Genomic DNA, 12531 nt, shown 5'->3' with positions numbered 1-12531 from the left:
GGGCTCAGTCTGATTTCAGGTACCAGGAGAGGAGGTCCTGCTGTCTGTCCTGTAATTTCTCCTCCAGGAAAGACTCTGCCATCAGCTTCTCTGTAACAGAGGATGTGTGCACTGGGCATGGTTCAGGGCATATGGAATTGGCGGTCAGAGCTGGGGGCGAGCCTTCCTAGGCAGAGCTGCTGAGATGAAATTGGGATTTAAGTGTGGGCAGAAGGTTTGCAGACCTCCAAAAATGAAAAGGAGCTGCTGACCAATGTCAGTTGGGCTCAGAAGGGATGGGTTGGTCTTTGCAGGGCATTTTACAGGTAGCATCCACAACCCTAAACACTAGACAGGCAGTGTTTTCCTCCTGCCACAGGTGGGGAATCAAAGCTGCGCAAGGGCAAAGGCCACAGCTAGTCATGCTGGAGGTGGGACTGTAACTCAGAGCAGCACGGCCAGGTGTCTTGCTGCCCTGCTCTCCCAGGAGGGTGGGGGAATGGACAGGAGTTCTAGGCCCAAGACCCCATGCCAATGTTTTAGTAATTCACCTTGCCCTGAGAGACGCAAAAGGAGGGCTTGGGTTAAATTGACGGGGGATAGTTGTCAAACACATTAAAGAAGCTACCGTTTGACATTCGTGGTCTTCCAGGTAGCAGGCCTCCCCACAGCCCTCCTCTCAGGGCCCTTGCTGCTCAGGGTGGGTCATTGATCCAACCTGTCATGGCATTGCTGTTACCCCTGTGGACAAGACCCAGGAAATCTTTAAAGACGTATAAAACCATCAAATAACCAGACTCCCCCCGCTTTTTTTTTTTTTTTTTTTTTTTTTCCTGAGATGGAGTCTCGCTCTGTCACCCAGGCTGGAGCGCAGTGGTGTGATCTCAGCTCACTGCAACCTCTGCCTCCTGGGTTCAAGCAATTCTCCTACCACAGACTCCCAAGTAGCTGGGATTACAGGCATGCGCCATCACACCCGGCTACTTTTTTTGTATTTTTAGTAGAGACAGGGTTTCTCCATGGTGGACAGGCTGGTCTCGTACTCCTGACCTCAAATGATCCATCTGCCTTGGCCTCCCAAAGTGCTGGGATTACAGGTGTGAGCCACCTCACCCATCCCAGACTCCCTTTAGAGGGGAAACAAAAAGTCATGCAAGACACATTTCACAGCCTTTGCGAACGCCTGTTCTGGGCTGCCAACCAGACCTTTGCAAAGGATGCAGGCACCTTCATCCCCACCCCCTTCCCAAGGGCACAATTGGCCACCCTCCTTCACCCCGACATCCTCACTCAGCCCCTGCTTTATGGCATATGATGCCACCTGTGAGGGGGCCCTGCAGCGGGGACATGCACAGGTGTAGCAAGCAGCTGTTAGCTCCCAGGCCCAGAGCACCCCAGTCACTTAGGAGTGGTGCATGGTGGTGTTTAATGAGGTGCCAACCCAGATAATAACTTATGACATTGCAGATGGGAGTTGGGGTGACCCAGAACTTCCCCAGGAGGCACGATGACTCACCATAGGTTCCTGTCTCGCCATCTAGAGCCACCAGATCTTCATATATAGGTTTCCCTGGGAAAGCACTGTGGAGAGCAAGTAGCAGCCTCAGGCTCCCCACCCCCCTACCTGCCCACACCTGGCCACGTTTATGAAGATTTCCACCTCATTAAACTCTACTTAGCCCACCAGGAATTGGCCTCCATCCCTGTTGAAATAAGTGGAACCACCTCAGAGGCCTGGTGGTTGTCTGAGGACTTTAATTTACCTCAGAAAGGGGAGGTGAGAAATCTGTGACCCCACACCAGGTACAAGCAGCCTCTGGCTGCTTTATTTCTACACATTCTGGAGGTGGACTCGGGGAACAGCCCACCTACACCCCTGCTTTGAAATGCCGGGGCCCTGCTTGCCCAGATTTGATTCCTGTCAGTGCCGTCCCTTCTCTTTTCTTATCTTGCTATTTTTCTCCAGGTCAGAAAAATTGCCTTAAATGCCACCCAAGCTGTAAAAAGTGCGTGGATGAACCCGAGAGATGTACTGTCTGTAAAGAAGGATTCAGGTAAAAACCCCCCTTGAAACCTGAAGAATGCCAGGGTGGTGGTGCTGTTTGAGTTTGTTATGGATTTACCACATTTTTGCATTTCTCCTAAAAGCTGAACTGTCAGAGGCCCAAAGCCATTGAAGGTAAAGATTCCGAGTCCTGGAAATCATGTGTCCACTTAGAGATGGCTGTGTAGGATGGAAAGTGAGAGGATGGGTGGAATCTCTATGTTTCACACAACATGGGCGAATTGGGCAAAGCAGCACTTGATTGCATCACATGCAGCACAGGGCTGTGCCCAGATCCACCTCCTTTCGCTCCAGCACCTCCACCTGCTCCAGTTCCCCTCCCTGTCTGGGCCAGGGGTGGGCTGTAGTGGCTCACCCACCCTCTCTCATCTGCATCCCTTGGTCTTCTGTTTTTTTCCCAGCTCCTGACATCTTCACTGCTTCCTAAGGGTGCTCTTTACATTCGTGGTTCTCCCTGTTCCATCAGGCTCAGCCCCATAAAGCTCAGCATGCATTTTCTTAAAAATCATTCTTCTGGGTTAATGATTGTTCTTGGAATATTTTGAAATGTTTCTTTAGCCCATTTTATGCAACCAAATTCCTTTTAATGCAAACAAATATACATTACCTATTCCTCCAAATTGCTGTCTAAAATCTTAGAACATTCTGTTCAAAATTTTGGGGGGGATACTCCCATAGTAGGGAGACTAGCACCATGGTCCACACTGGAAGGATCACCTCATGTTCAAATGCAGATTCTGATGCAGCGGGTCTGGGTAGAGCCCACTACTCTGCATTTCAGCAGGCTGGCAGTGATGAAGATGCTGTGGTCCAGGCAGGGAGTTGCTTTTGCAGGGTGAGGCGGTGGAGGGATGCAACATACCCCCAGCCCCATCTCCCTTCTCAAATGCTATGAGGACTGGAATTCTCCATAGCAGAAGTTCCTTTTTTGGAGTAAAGAACAAAGGAAGAAAACTTACTGAGCATATCTTCTCTTATTCCAGGTGCTTGCACCAATATTGCCTTATTTAATCTTTGCAGCAACCTATGAAGTAGACATAATTCTTACTCGCATTTTACAAACAGGGGAGATGAAGTTTCCCCAGGAGGCACTATGCTACTATCTTCATTTCCTTCAGCCTGCCCCTTTCTTCCAGATGAGAGTATTGGGGAGAAGAGGACCGCAAGCAGCTGGGAGTCCAGGAGAGGGAAGGCAAAGCAAGGCCCCCAAAGTTACGCATCACATCTGCTGTCATTTAAACCTGTTGGCTGGACAAGGCAGGATTAGGAGTGAAAGGATGAACTGGCCCAGGAAAGGGATCCCCCAAAGAGATAAAAGTTGGAAGAGGAAGGAGGAGACATTCAGCTGGCAGCCTGGGAGAGGCCAGCTTTGATGTCCCAGACTCTGTAGGTCAGGCAACCCAGGAGTGGATCCTCAACCCAGGCTGGTAGCTGGGGGTATCAGGAAGAGGAGGCTCTATGTTCCCAGTACCCTAGAACCTGCCTGTTTCCCAGCAGAGAAGCGCTGAGGGATCCCAGGGAATGCATTTATGCATCCTGTCCCATCCTGTAGGAGAGAGAAATCAGATACTCAATTCAGGAATAGTGTGCTAAAGAGAAAATGCTTCCTGGCAGTAGCCCCGCCACATAGAAGCAGTGGTTCCATCAATGACAAGCTTTCAGAGAGGCATGCAAACTCCAGACACATCGCCAGCCATCAGCCACAGAAAGCTTCCGTTTATTGCCCAATATCCTCTTAAGCTGTGACTTCAAATCACTGCAGTCATGTTAAAGCAGCAAGAGAGCAGCCGAGCCGCCGCCTCCGGCCATCCATCTCTTCAGGGGGATCAACACAGGAAGGGTTTGCAGGGGAATGTCAGTTATTAAAGACATGATTTAACTGCCATTCGCAGTGGGCATGGCACCATGAAGAGGAAGGCCCTGGGTGGGTGTCCACCATCCATACAGAGGAGCTTGCAAACATACGGACATCTTCCTGCTAAGTGCAGGTGTAAGAGATGGGAAAAGCCAGTGTTTTCGCCTACTCTCACACACAAAATGTAACACACTTCACCTCTGGTAGCAAAAATGTGTGGGTTTTTCCCCACACTCCAGACAGTTCTCCAGTGAACACCAACTGGGTGTCTCATAAGATATATATAATAAATACATAGCTCAGCCTGAATGCGCTGGTTCACACCTGTAATCCCAGCACTTTGGGAGGCTGAGGCATGCAGACCACTTGAGGCTAGGAGTTCGAGACCAGCCTGGCCAACATGGCAAAACCCTGTCTCTACTAAGAATACTAAAATTAGCCAGGCACGGTGGTGCATTCCTGAATCTCAGCTACTTGGGAGGCTGAGGCAGGAGAATCGCTTGAACCTGGGAAGCAGAGTTTGCAGTGAGCTGAGATCGTGCCACTGCAGCACTCCCGCCTGGGTGACAGAGTGAGATCCTGTCTCAAAAATAAATAAATAAATAAATAGCTCAATTCTGACACTACTAGATAGTGTCACATCCTACAAATTGAGGGCTCAGCCCAAGACTGCCCCACTTTGATGTCAATCACAAGTCCCACGTGGTGACCTGTGCTTCTGAATGACCAGCTACCAATCGGATTTCCCATGACCCCTCCTTGGGTTCGATTAATTGGCTAAAGCAGCTCACAGTGAAAGACATTACTTACGTGTACCCATTTATTACAAGGATATGATGCACAGCTAGATAGAGATGCAGAGGGTGAGGTTTGGAAGGGTTGAGCGCTGGACCTTCCATCCCTATGGGGCTGGGTTGTGCTACCCTCCCAGGATGTGGGGTGTGTTCTTGTTCACCAACCCAGAAGCTCTCCAAACCCTGATCTTTTGGGTTTTTTATGGAGGTTTTGTTACATAGCCATGATTGATTAAATCATTGGCCACTGGTAATCAATTCAGCCTTCAGCCCCTCTCACCTCCCAGGAGGGAGATCAGAGTAGTAGGGCTAAAAATTCCAATGTTCTGATCACATGGTTGGTTCCCTGGCAGCCAGCCCCTGTCTAGAGGCTACCCAGGAACCCCCCAGTCATCAGTTATTAAAGACATTTAGCACTTTGGTAATTGCAAGGGTCTTAGGAGCTGTGTGCCAGGACAAAAACCAAACATATATTTCTTATTATAAATCCCAGTGTCATAGCAGGAGTCACCGGATCTGACAGATGCACCACATAGCACTTGCTCAGTATGGTTAGTGGCAAACCCATTTAAAACGTGCACATCACATACAGTATAATCTCAGGAACTAAAGAGATAATTGTAGGTGACATTTATTCACACTGCTGTGTGCCAGACACTGAAATGTTTATGGGTATTAACTCATTGAGTCCTCCAAGCGACTTTATGATGTAGAAACCAATTAACAGGAAGGAAAACGGAGATGCAGAGAGGCTGGCAGGCTTGCTTGGGGTCGAACACTGGGAAGTGGCAGAAGCCATCCACATGGATGGTGTAGCTCAGCATCTGTGTCTCTGTCCAGCACTTGGCTGGCTGGATCGAGGTGAGGGCAGGCACAAATGGGGTAAAAGAGGAAGGCAGGGGCTGCATTTGACAGGCCTGCTAGGGCTCTAGAGGGCGTGTTATTTCAAGTTCATTGCGAAGCTGCAGGTGGTTTCAAGCAAGAGAGAGACAGGAGCAGGTTGGGGTTCAGGGCCAGCCTTGCAGCCAACAGCCCCATCACATGTCATAAATGCCGACACTTCAAGAGGGACTCGACACTGAGACTGAGCTAGCGTGCCACCAGTGATGACCCACACAGCTCCACTTCTCTTCATGAGGTTTGGATTCAAGTTGGAGAAATGGCAGTAAGGAAAAGCTATCACTGGGTTGGACGGAGCCCGGCGCCTGCTGCATAGTAATGGGAGCTCTGCTTCCCAGAGTCTTGTGGCCGTTCCTGCTGGGCCCCCAGCTGACTACGGGATGACTTTCCCAACTTTCCTTAGCTGAGAACTTTTGGTGACACAAAGAACTGTGCCTCAGCCGCTTACATTTCCTCTTGGGAAAGGCGTTAGAGGGCAAATCATAATTTAATTAGACTTTTGGAATGGATGTGGAAATCTGCCTCTTTCTTTTCAACAGCCTTGCACGGGGCAGCTGCATTCCTGACTGCGAGCCAGGCACCTACTTTGACTCAGAGCTGATCAGATGTGGGGAATGCCATCACACCTGCGGAACCTGCGTGGGTGAGTTCACTGCCTGTGGAGGCCTCGGGCCAGCGTTACCCAAGCGGGTAGGCTACTGCCTTGAGACCGAGAAAGCCCTAGGACTTCATGGGCTTCTGCATTTATTGCAGCATTAAAATGCAAAGGCAAAACAAGGTACAAAGGCTGTACCAGGGACTGGGGGCAGGGAGAGTGGAGATTTAATGTTTAATGGTTACAGAGTCTCAACTTGAGAAGATGACAATTGTTCTAAGGATAGATGCTGGCGATGGTTACGTAATAGTGTGAATGTCCTTAATGCTGCTGAACTGTGTACTTAAAAATAGCTGAGATGGTAAATTTTGTGTACATTGCAGTGGTTCATGCCTGTAATCCCAGCACTCAGAGAGGCAGAGGTGGGAGGATAGCTTGAGCCCAGGAGCTCAAGACTAGCCTGGGCAGCATAGTGAGACCCTGTTCTCCATGAAAGGAAAACATTTTGTTGGAAATCTTTTTTAAAACCATGTTTTTAAATTTCAAACAAAGTCCCAAAACAATGCAAAGGCCCACTTTGAACAAGCAGCCTGAATTTCTCATTAGAAATCCAGCCAGGCAGTGGCTTATTTCAGATGGGGAAAGGGATAAGGGATGCTCAACCACTCAGGCCATCTTGTCTCGGAGCTCAATTCTTGCTGTGGAAAGGTGCGGACAGAAACACAACACCATAAACATTGAGAGGGCTTTGGGAGAGGTGGGAATGGATCCAGGTGGGGACGGGGATGTTTTCAAACATAGCCTTAGTTCTTTGTACCTGTCTTCACTTATTTTGAATAGTTGGTTCAAAGAAGAAAAGAATTCTATAAACAATTTTACATGTATTATAATTTCCCACAAAGATGATGGCACGAATGTGTCCCAGGCACAGTTTCTATGCAGAATAGCAGAGAATTCATTCATTTTATTGGGTTTTGTTTTGCAGAGCTATTTGCACAAGTAAGTTGAAGTGCACCATCAGTCTGTGGGCTCAGATATGTTTTGGGTTAAGTTTTCTCCTCTCCCCTTCCTGCCCTTGGTACTTTGGTCCTTTCTAAGAAACTCACATCATATGAGCTTTTTCTGCAGTAATACTTTAAGAATTAAGTCTCTACTGGCCAGGCGCAGTGGTTCATGCCTGTAATGCCAGCACTTTGAGGGGCCAAGGCGGGTGGATCACCTCAGGTTAGGAGTTCAAGACCAGCCTGGCCAACATGGCAAAACCCTGTCTCTACTAAAAATACAAAAATTAGTCAGGTGTGGTGGTGGGCACCTGTAATCCCAGCTACTGGGGAGGCGGAGACATGAAAATCACTTGAAACTGGGAGGTGGAGGTTGCAGTGAGCTGAGATCACACTTCTGCACACTTCAGCCTGGGCAACAGAGTGAGACTCTGTCTAAAAAAAAAAACAGAATTAAGTCTCTGCTAAATCACAGTTGCCATGATACTACTGTTCCTCAGAAATGCTGCAGAATGGGCACACTCCTCCCCGTGTGGCCAACCATGAGTACCCCATGCAGCTACCTGCCGTACTGTCCTGGAATAGACAGGCATGATAAACCAAGGCTATGGCCAAGGCCGGTGTCCTCCTATGATTGCCAAGCTGACCCCAGACCACCCAGGGGAGATACGTCCCCCTCAGTTCCCTCCTGGGGCAGTCCTGAAGGCCACAGTGCTCAGCATCTGGATAGGTTCCACCCGCTGGCAGCTCAGCAGATTTCCCTAGCAGTTTGCCTGTCACTTTTTTGTCTATTATTTTTATTATTTGTTTCTTTGACTTATTTAGCCCAGATTGATTAGGAAGCATCACTGATGTTGCTTACTTAAATTTCATAGTCACTCGAATCCATAACATTCAGGCATACCATTTTATAACTGTTTGATTTCAATAATTCACTTTTCTTTCTCTGAGTCCCCAGATTGCCTGATGGCAAAAAGCTTTGTAGAGTCACTTGGAATTCTCATCTCAAACCAGTGACTTCTCCATCACTTCAGCTATTAAATTCATTGGTGAGCAGGTCCACAGCTCTAGGGAATCTCCCCTGTGCCCCATGCCCTCTGGCGTGGGGTTCTTTCTAAGCTCCTGGGAACGTGTACATCTATCTCCTGGCAGCCTCTTGGGAGAGAGACCTCATTTTCCTCCTCTGAGTCACTGGAGGCTTCTTGCTACATGTCAGGTGTGGACCTCATTGGAGACATCTGTTCTCAGCTGCCCACTTCGTGTGCCCTAGAGACCCAGGCCCACCTGGCATTCCCCTCCCTGCTCCCATTCAGTGACCACTGCTGCCCACCACCCACCCAGGGGCCTGGGCACAGTCATGGGGAGGGTTGGAGTCAGGCATGAGTGCTTGGGGTAGGACCTGGTGGAATCTGTCCCCACCCTTGGCTCACAGTGCTCCAGTGCACTTGGCAGGCAACTCGATTGAGATGAGCCGCTCATCCTCCTGAGTCCAGGTGCCCCGTGTGTCCTGGCATGGAGGTTGTAATCCTTCGGGGCTGCTGGCACAGCTGGGTTAATACAGTGGCCCCATGGGACTCAACTTACCCACCTGGGGCATGGCATGTGGATTGGCAGCTGGCAGCCTGCAGGGCACACACATACCAAGTTGCAGGGCAGTGCCCCAAGCACCTGTGACAGTCGGTCCTCATGCATGAGCATCCTATGCCCGAGATGGCATGACTTGAAACAGCAAATGAGAAACACTACAGCAGACCAAGAGAGATTACAAAAGAAAGGAAAATGGTTTCTGTTTCAATCCCTGTCATGGCACATTTTTGCAGCTTTTTGAACAAAGGCTGCATGTTTTCACTTTATACTGGGCCCCACAAATGACATAGCAGGTCCTGTATAAGCATAGCCCATTCTGCTCTTATTGCTATGATTGTGGGTGCTTTTAAAGTGTTCAAAGTCTATAGAGACTTGTGACTTAATGGAATCCTTAAAAGACTTTCACTGAGTTATGAAATTCATATTTTTTAGTAGTTGAGAAAATACGTCACTTAGAAAATCAACCCACTTTAACAGCTTTTTTATTGTGATAAAATACAAGTCACATAAAATTTACCATCTTGACTATTTTTAGGCATACAGTTCGGTGGCATTAAGTGAATTTACATTTGTGTGCCACCATCACCGCCATCTCCAAATAAATGTGTTTTAACAACTTTGAAGCTTAATACATTGAGCATTAAACTAAGTACAAACGAGAACAAGCTTTCTTTCCCACTTTGGAGGCTCCACAAGTGTTAAGGACCCTGATGCTAGCGGAAGGACAGCGGGGGTGACGGGTTCAGCAGGTGAGGCACGAGAGGTACAACAGCAGGTCCTGAACAGCTCCTAAGCCCCGCTCAGAGTGGCGCCCCGCCTTGTGCACGAGACCCACCCACCAGATGCTCCCAGAGCTCAGCGACGGGGAGGGGCGGCATTGGCCAAAGCATAAGAGCAGCCTCTGCTCCAGAACAACATAAACCGAACAGAGTCCCGACCCTGGGGTCAGCTCTTCCACTGCACCTCAGGAAGAGGGAGACACCCGCCATGAAGACGGTGGTCCTCAAGAGGCCCCTTGAGGGCCCTACGTCTGCCTCCTGCTCAAACTCTGTGGCCTTCTCGGCTTCACTCTTCCTGACTCTCAAAGGAGGAGCTTCTCCTGCATGAGCTCAGAATTCCCTCCCAGCCTTACAGCTGTGGTTCTGAGGTGCGGAGCCAGCCCCAGAGCCCAGGGCCTTGTGCTTGAGCCCTCCAGGCTCCAGAACCTCTGCAAAGGGCTTTTCCCTTGACACAGCGAGAGGCCCCATCTGAGTCCAGAGCAGACTGCAAGGCCTCAATCTAAGACCACAGTCAAACTGAAGCAGTCGTGGGGAGGTTTACTCTGGCATTGTGATTATCACAGAGCCCCTGAGATAATTTCCTCCCTGCCTGTAACCCTGTCCGCTGTCAGTCAGTGGCCACCTCACTGCCTCTCTCTGACGTCCCATCAGATGCTCCCTGGAGACACCTGGCCCAGAGGAGGTGCTATCTAGTCATCTAGTCCAACGTCTGACCCAGGTCGACAGTTCCTCCTCAGACCCTTAGCCAACCTGAAGGTTTTCCTCCATGACTCATGGCCCTTTGTTCAGAACTGTTGTCTCTTCGAGTCTCTTCGAGTCTCTCCTCCCTGCGCCATAAACCCTTAGTCTTAGGCATTTTTTTCTCTATTGTTGAAAATGCCCTGACTGTACACACCAAACACCGGTCAACACTATTCCCGAAGATCTCTTCTTTCATCTTCCCACATCGTCATCTACAGCGTTCTGTGCAATGGAAGAGCCACAAATGCAAACCATGGCTGCAATTCGAAGTTGCCTAGTAACCATATCTTAAACAGTCAAACGAAACAGGCAAAAATAATTTTAGTAACATATCCTATTCAACCTAATGTATCTAAAACGTTGCCATTTCAACATGTATCCATATAAAAAATAAATGAGCTGTTTTATATTTTTTTATATGAAGACTTTGGCGCTGGATTTCAAGTGTTCAGGGAGCAGAAGTGGGCCTAGGCCTGTTGGAAACAGGGCGCATCATCGTCGCATGGCCAGTGGGCAGGTGTGCTCCCTCTGAGATCACCTCATGCCTTGATGTCCCCGTCTGTGAAATGGGGATGGTGATGCTCCCGTCCTGGGAGTGGGTGAGGATGGCCCAGCTCACAGAACCTGGGAAATGCCAGCTGTGGTAGTGGCCTGGGGGCTTCTGAATGGTACCCCTGATCTCACAAGGCCCTGAAGCAGGCCTGGGGCATGGTCTTCTGCCAGCCATCCCTGATACCTTCTTCTTTTCGTGTATCTCTCAGGGCCAGGCAGAGAAGAGTGCATTCACTGTGCGAAAAACTTCCACTTTCAAGACTGGAAGTGTGTGCCAGCCTGTGGTGAGGGGTTCTACCCAGAGGAGATGCCAGGCTTGCCCCACAAAGTGTGTCGAAGGTACGGTCTTCCTGGCAGGGAACGGCAGGCAGCTGTGTCCAGCAAAGGAGTGACTGGAGGGCAGAGTCTGGCAGCATCTTCCCCAGGGGCCGGGGGAGGGCATATCGCATCACCCCACAGTGGATAGGAGCCCATTTACAGAGCTGGTTAGGGGCCTTCCTCCCTTTGTTCACTGAATGCATATTTGTTGGGTCCCTGCCGTGGGCCAGGCACTGTACAGCAACGGGACTGGATGGGAAGCAGAATAGCAAGGTGCTCACACCCCAGTGGATGTCCTTGCCCATGTCACACTCAGCATGCATCCTTTGCACTGTCAATAATCAGAGAAACCGTGTTTTGGGTTTTAAAAAATTTGTTTTTGGAGACAGAGTCTTACTCTGTTGCCCAGGCTGGAGTGCAGTGGTGTAATGTCAGCTCACTGCAACCTCTGCCTCCGGGGTTCAAGCAATTCTCGTGCCTCAGCCTCCCGAGTAGCTAGGATTACAGACGTGCACCACAATGCCCAGCTAATTTTTGTTTTGGTTTTTGTTTTTGAGATAGAGTCTCGCTTTGTCACCCAGGCTGGAGTGCAGTGGTGCTATCTTGGCTCACTGCAAGCTCCACCTCCTAGGTTCACACCATTCTCCTGCCTCAGCCTCCCGAGTAGTTGGGACTACAGGCGCCCGCCACCACACCCGGCTAATTTTTGTATTTTCAATAGAGACAGGGTTTCACCATGTTGGCCAGGCTGGTCTCGAACTCCTGGCCTCAAATGATCCACTTGCCTCAGCCTCCCAAAGTGCTGGGATTACAGGTGTGAGCCACGATGCCCGGCCTAAAAAATATTTTTTAGTTAGATACTTTAGAGGAAGTAAAAAGATCCTGACAATTTCCTCATTCTAAAGCTATTTTCTGCACAATCAATGCACATGTATTTTACCCTTCCTATTCTCCTTTCGTGCTTCCTCCCATGCGTCCATCCACAGAGTCACCATTCTTATTTGATGGCCCTGGACCCTTCTGTTGTTGGATCTTAGCTGTTAAAGGAGAAGCCATTTGCTCTGGTCTCCTCTTTTCTGGCTAAATATTGCCCTATGCTGGGAGATCATGAACTCAAGACCCAGAACAGGGCAGGGCAACCTGTCTTATTCAGGGTGGGAGCAACAATGAGGAGTTTGAGGCAGCTGTGAGGGTGCGATGATGGGTGTCGGCTGTGAGGGTGTGATGATGGGGGTGGGCTGTCAGGGTGTGATGATGGGGGTGGGCTGTGAGGGTGTAATGATGGGGTGAGCTGTGAGCGTGTATGATGGGGGTGGGCTGTGAGGGTGTGATGATGGGGTGAGCTGTGAGCGTGTATGATGGGGG

The 12531-nt window shown here is 49.6% G+C and overlaps 1 protein-coding gene across 4 annotated transcripts in view; it reads left to right on the top strand.

Annotated features, from left to right (window-relative positions):
• PCSK6 (proprotein convertase subtilisin/kexin type 6) overlaps positions 1–12531 on the top strand; it is a 192987-nt gene that overhangs the window by 165064 nt on the left and 15392 nt on the right. For all 4 annotated transcript variants that reach the window (XM_025392763.1, XM_025392766.1, XM_025392765.1 and 1 more), the window contains 3 exons: positions 1946–2033; positions 6133–6236; positions 11058–11187. In XM_025392763.1, the coding sequence (XP_025248548.1) occupies positions 1946–2033; positions 6133–6236; positions 11058–11187 (322 nt within the window). The remainder of the gene's footprint in view (positions 1–1945; positions 2034–6132; positions 6237–11057; positions 11188–12531) is intronic.

This window comes from Theropithecus gelada, chromosome 7b, assembly GCF_003255815.1.
Source record: "Theropithecus gelada isolate Dixy chromosome 7b, Tgel_1.0, whole genome shotgun sequence".
Lineage (NCBI taxonomy): Eukaryota > Metazoa > Chordata > Mammalia > Primates > Cercopithecidae > Theropithecus > Theropithecus gelada.
This window is presented reverse-complemented; position numbering and strand designations above follow the sequence as displayed.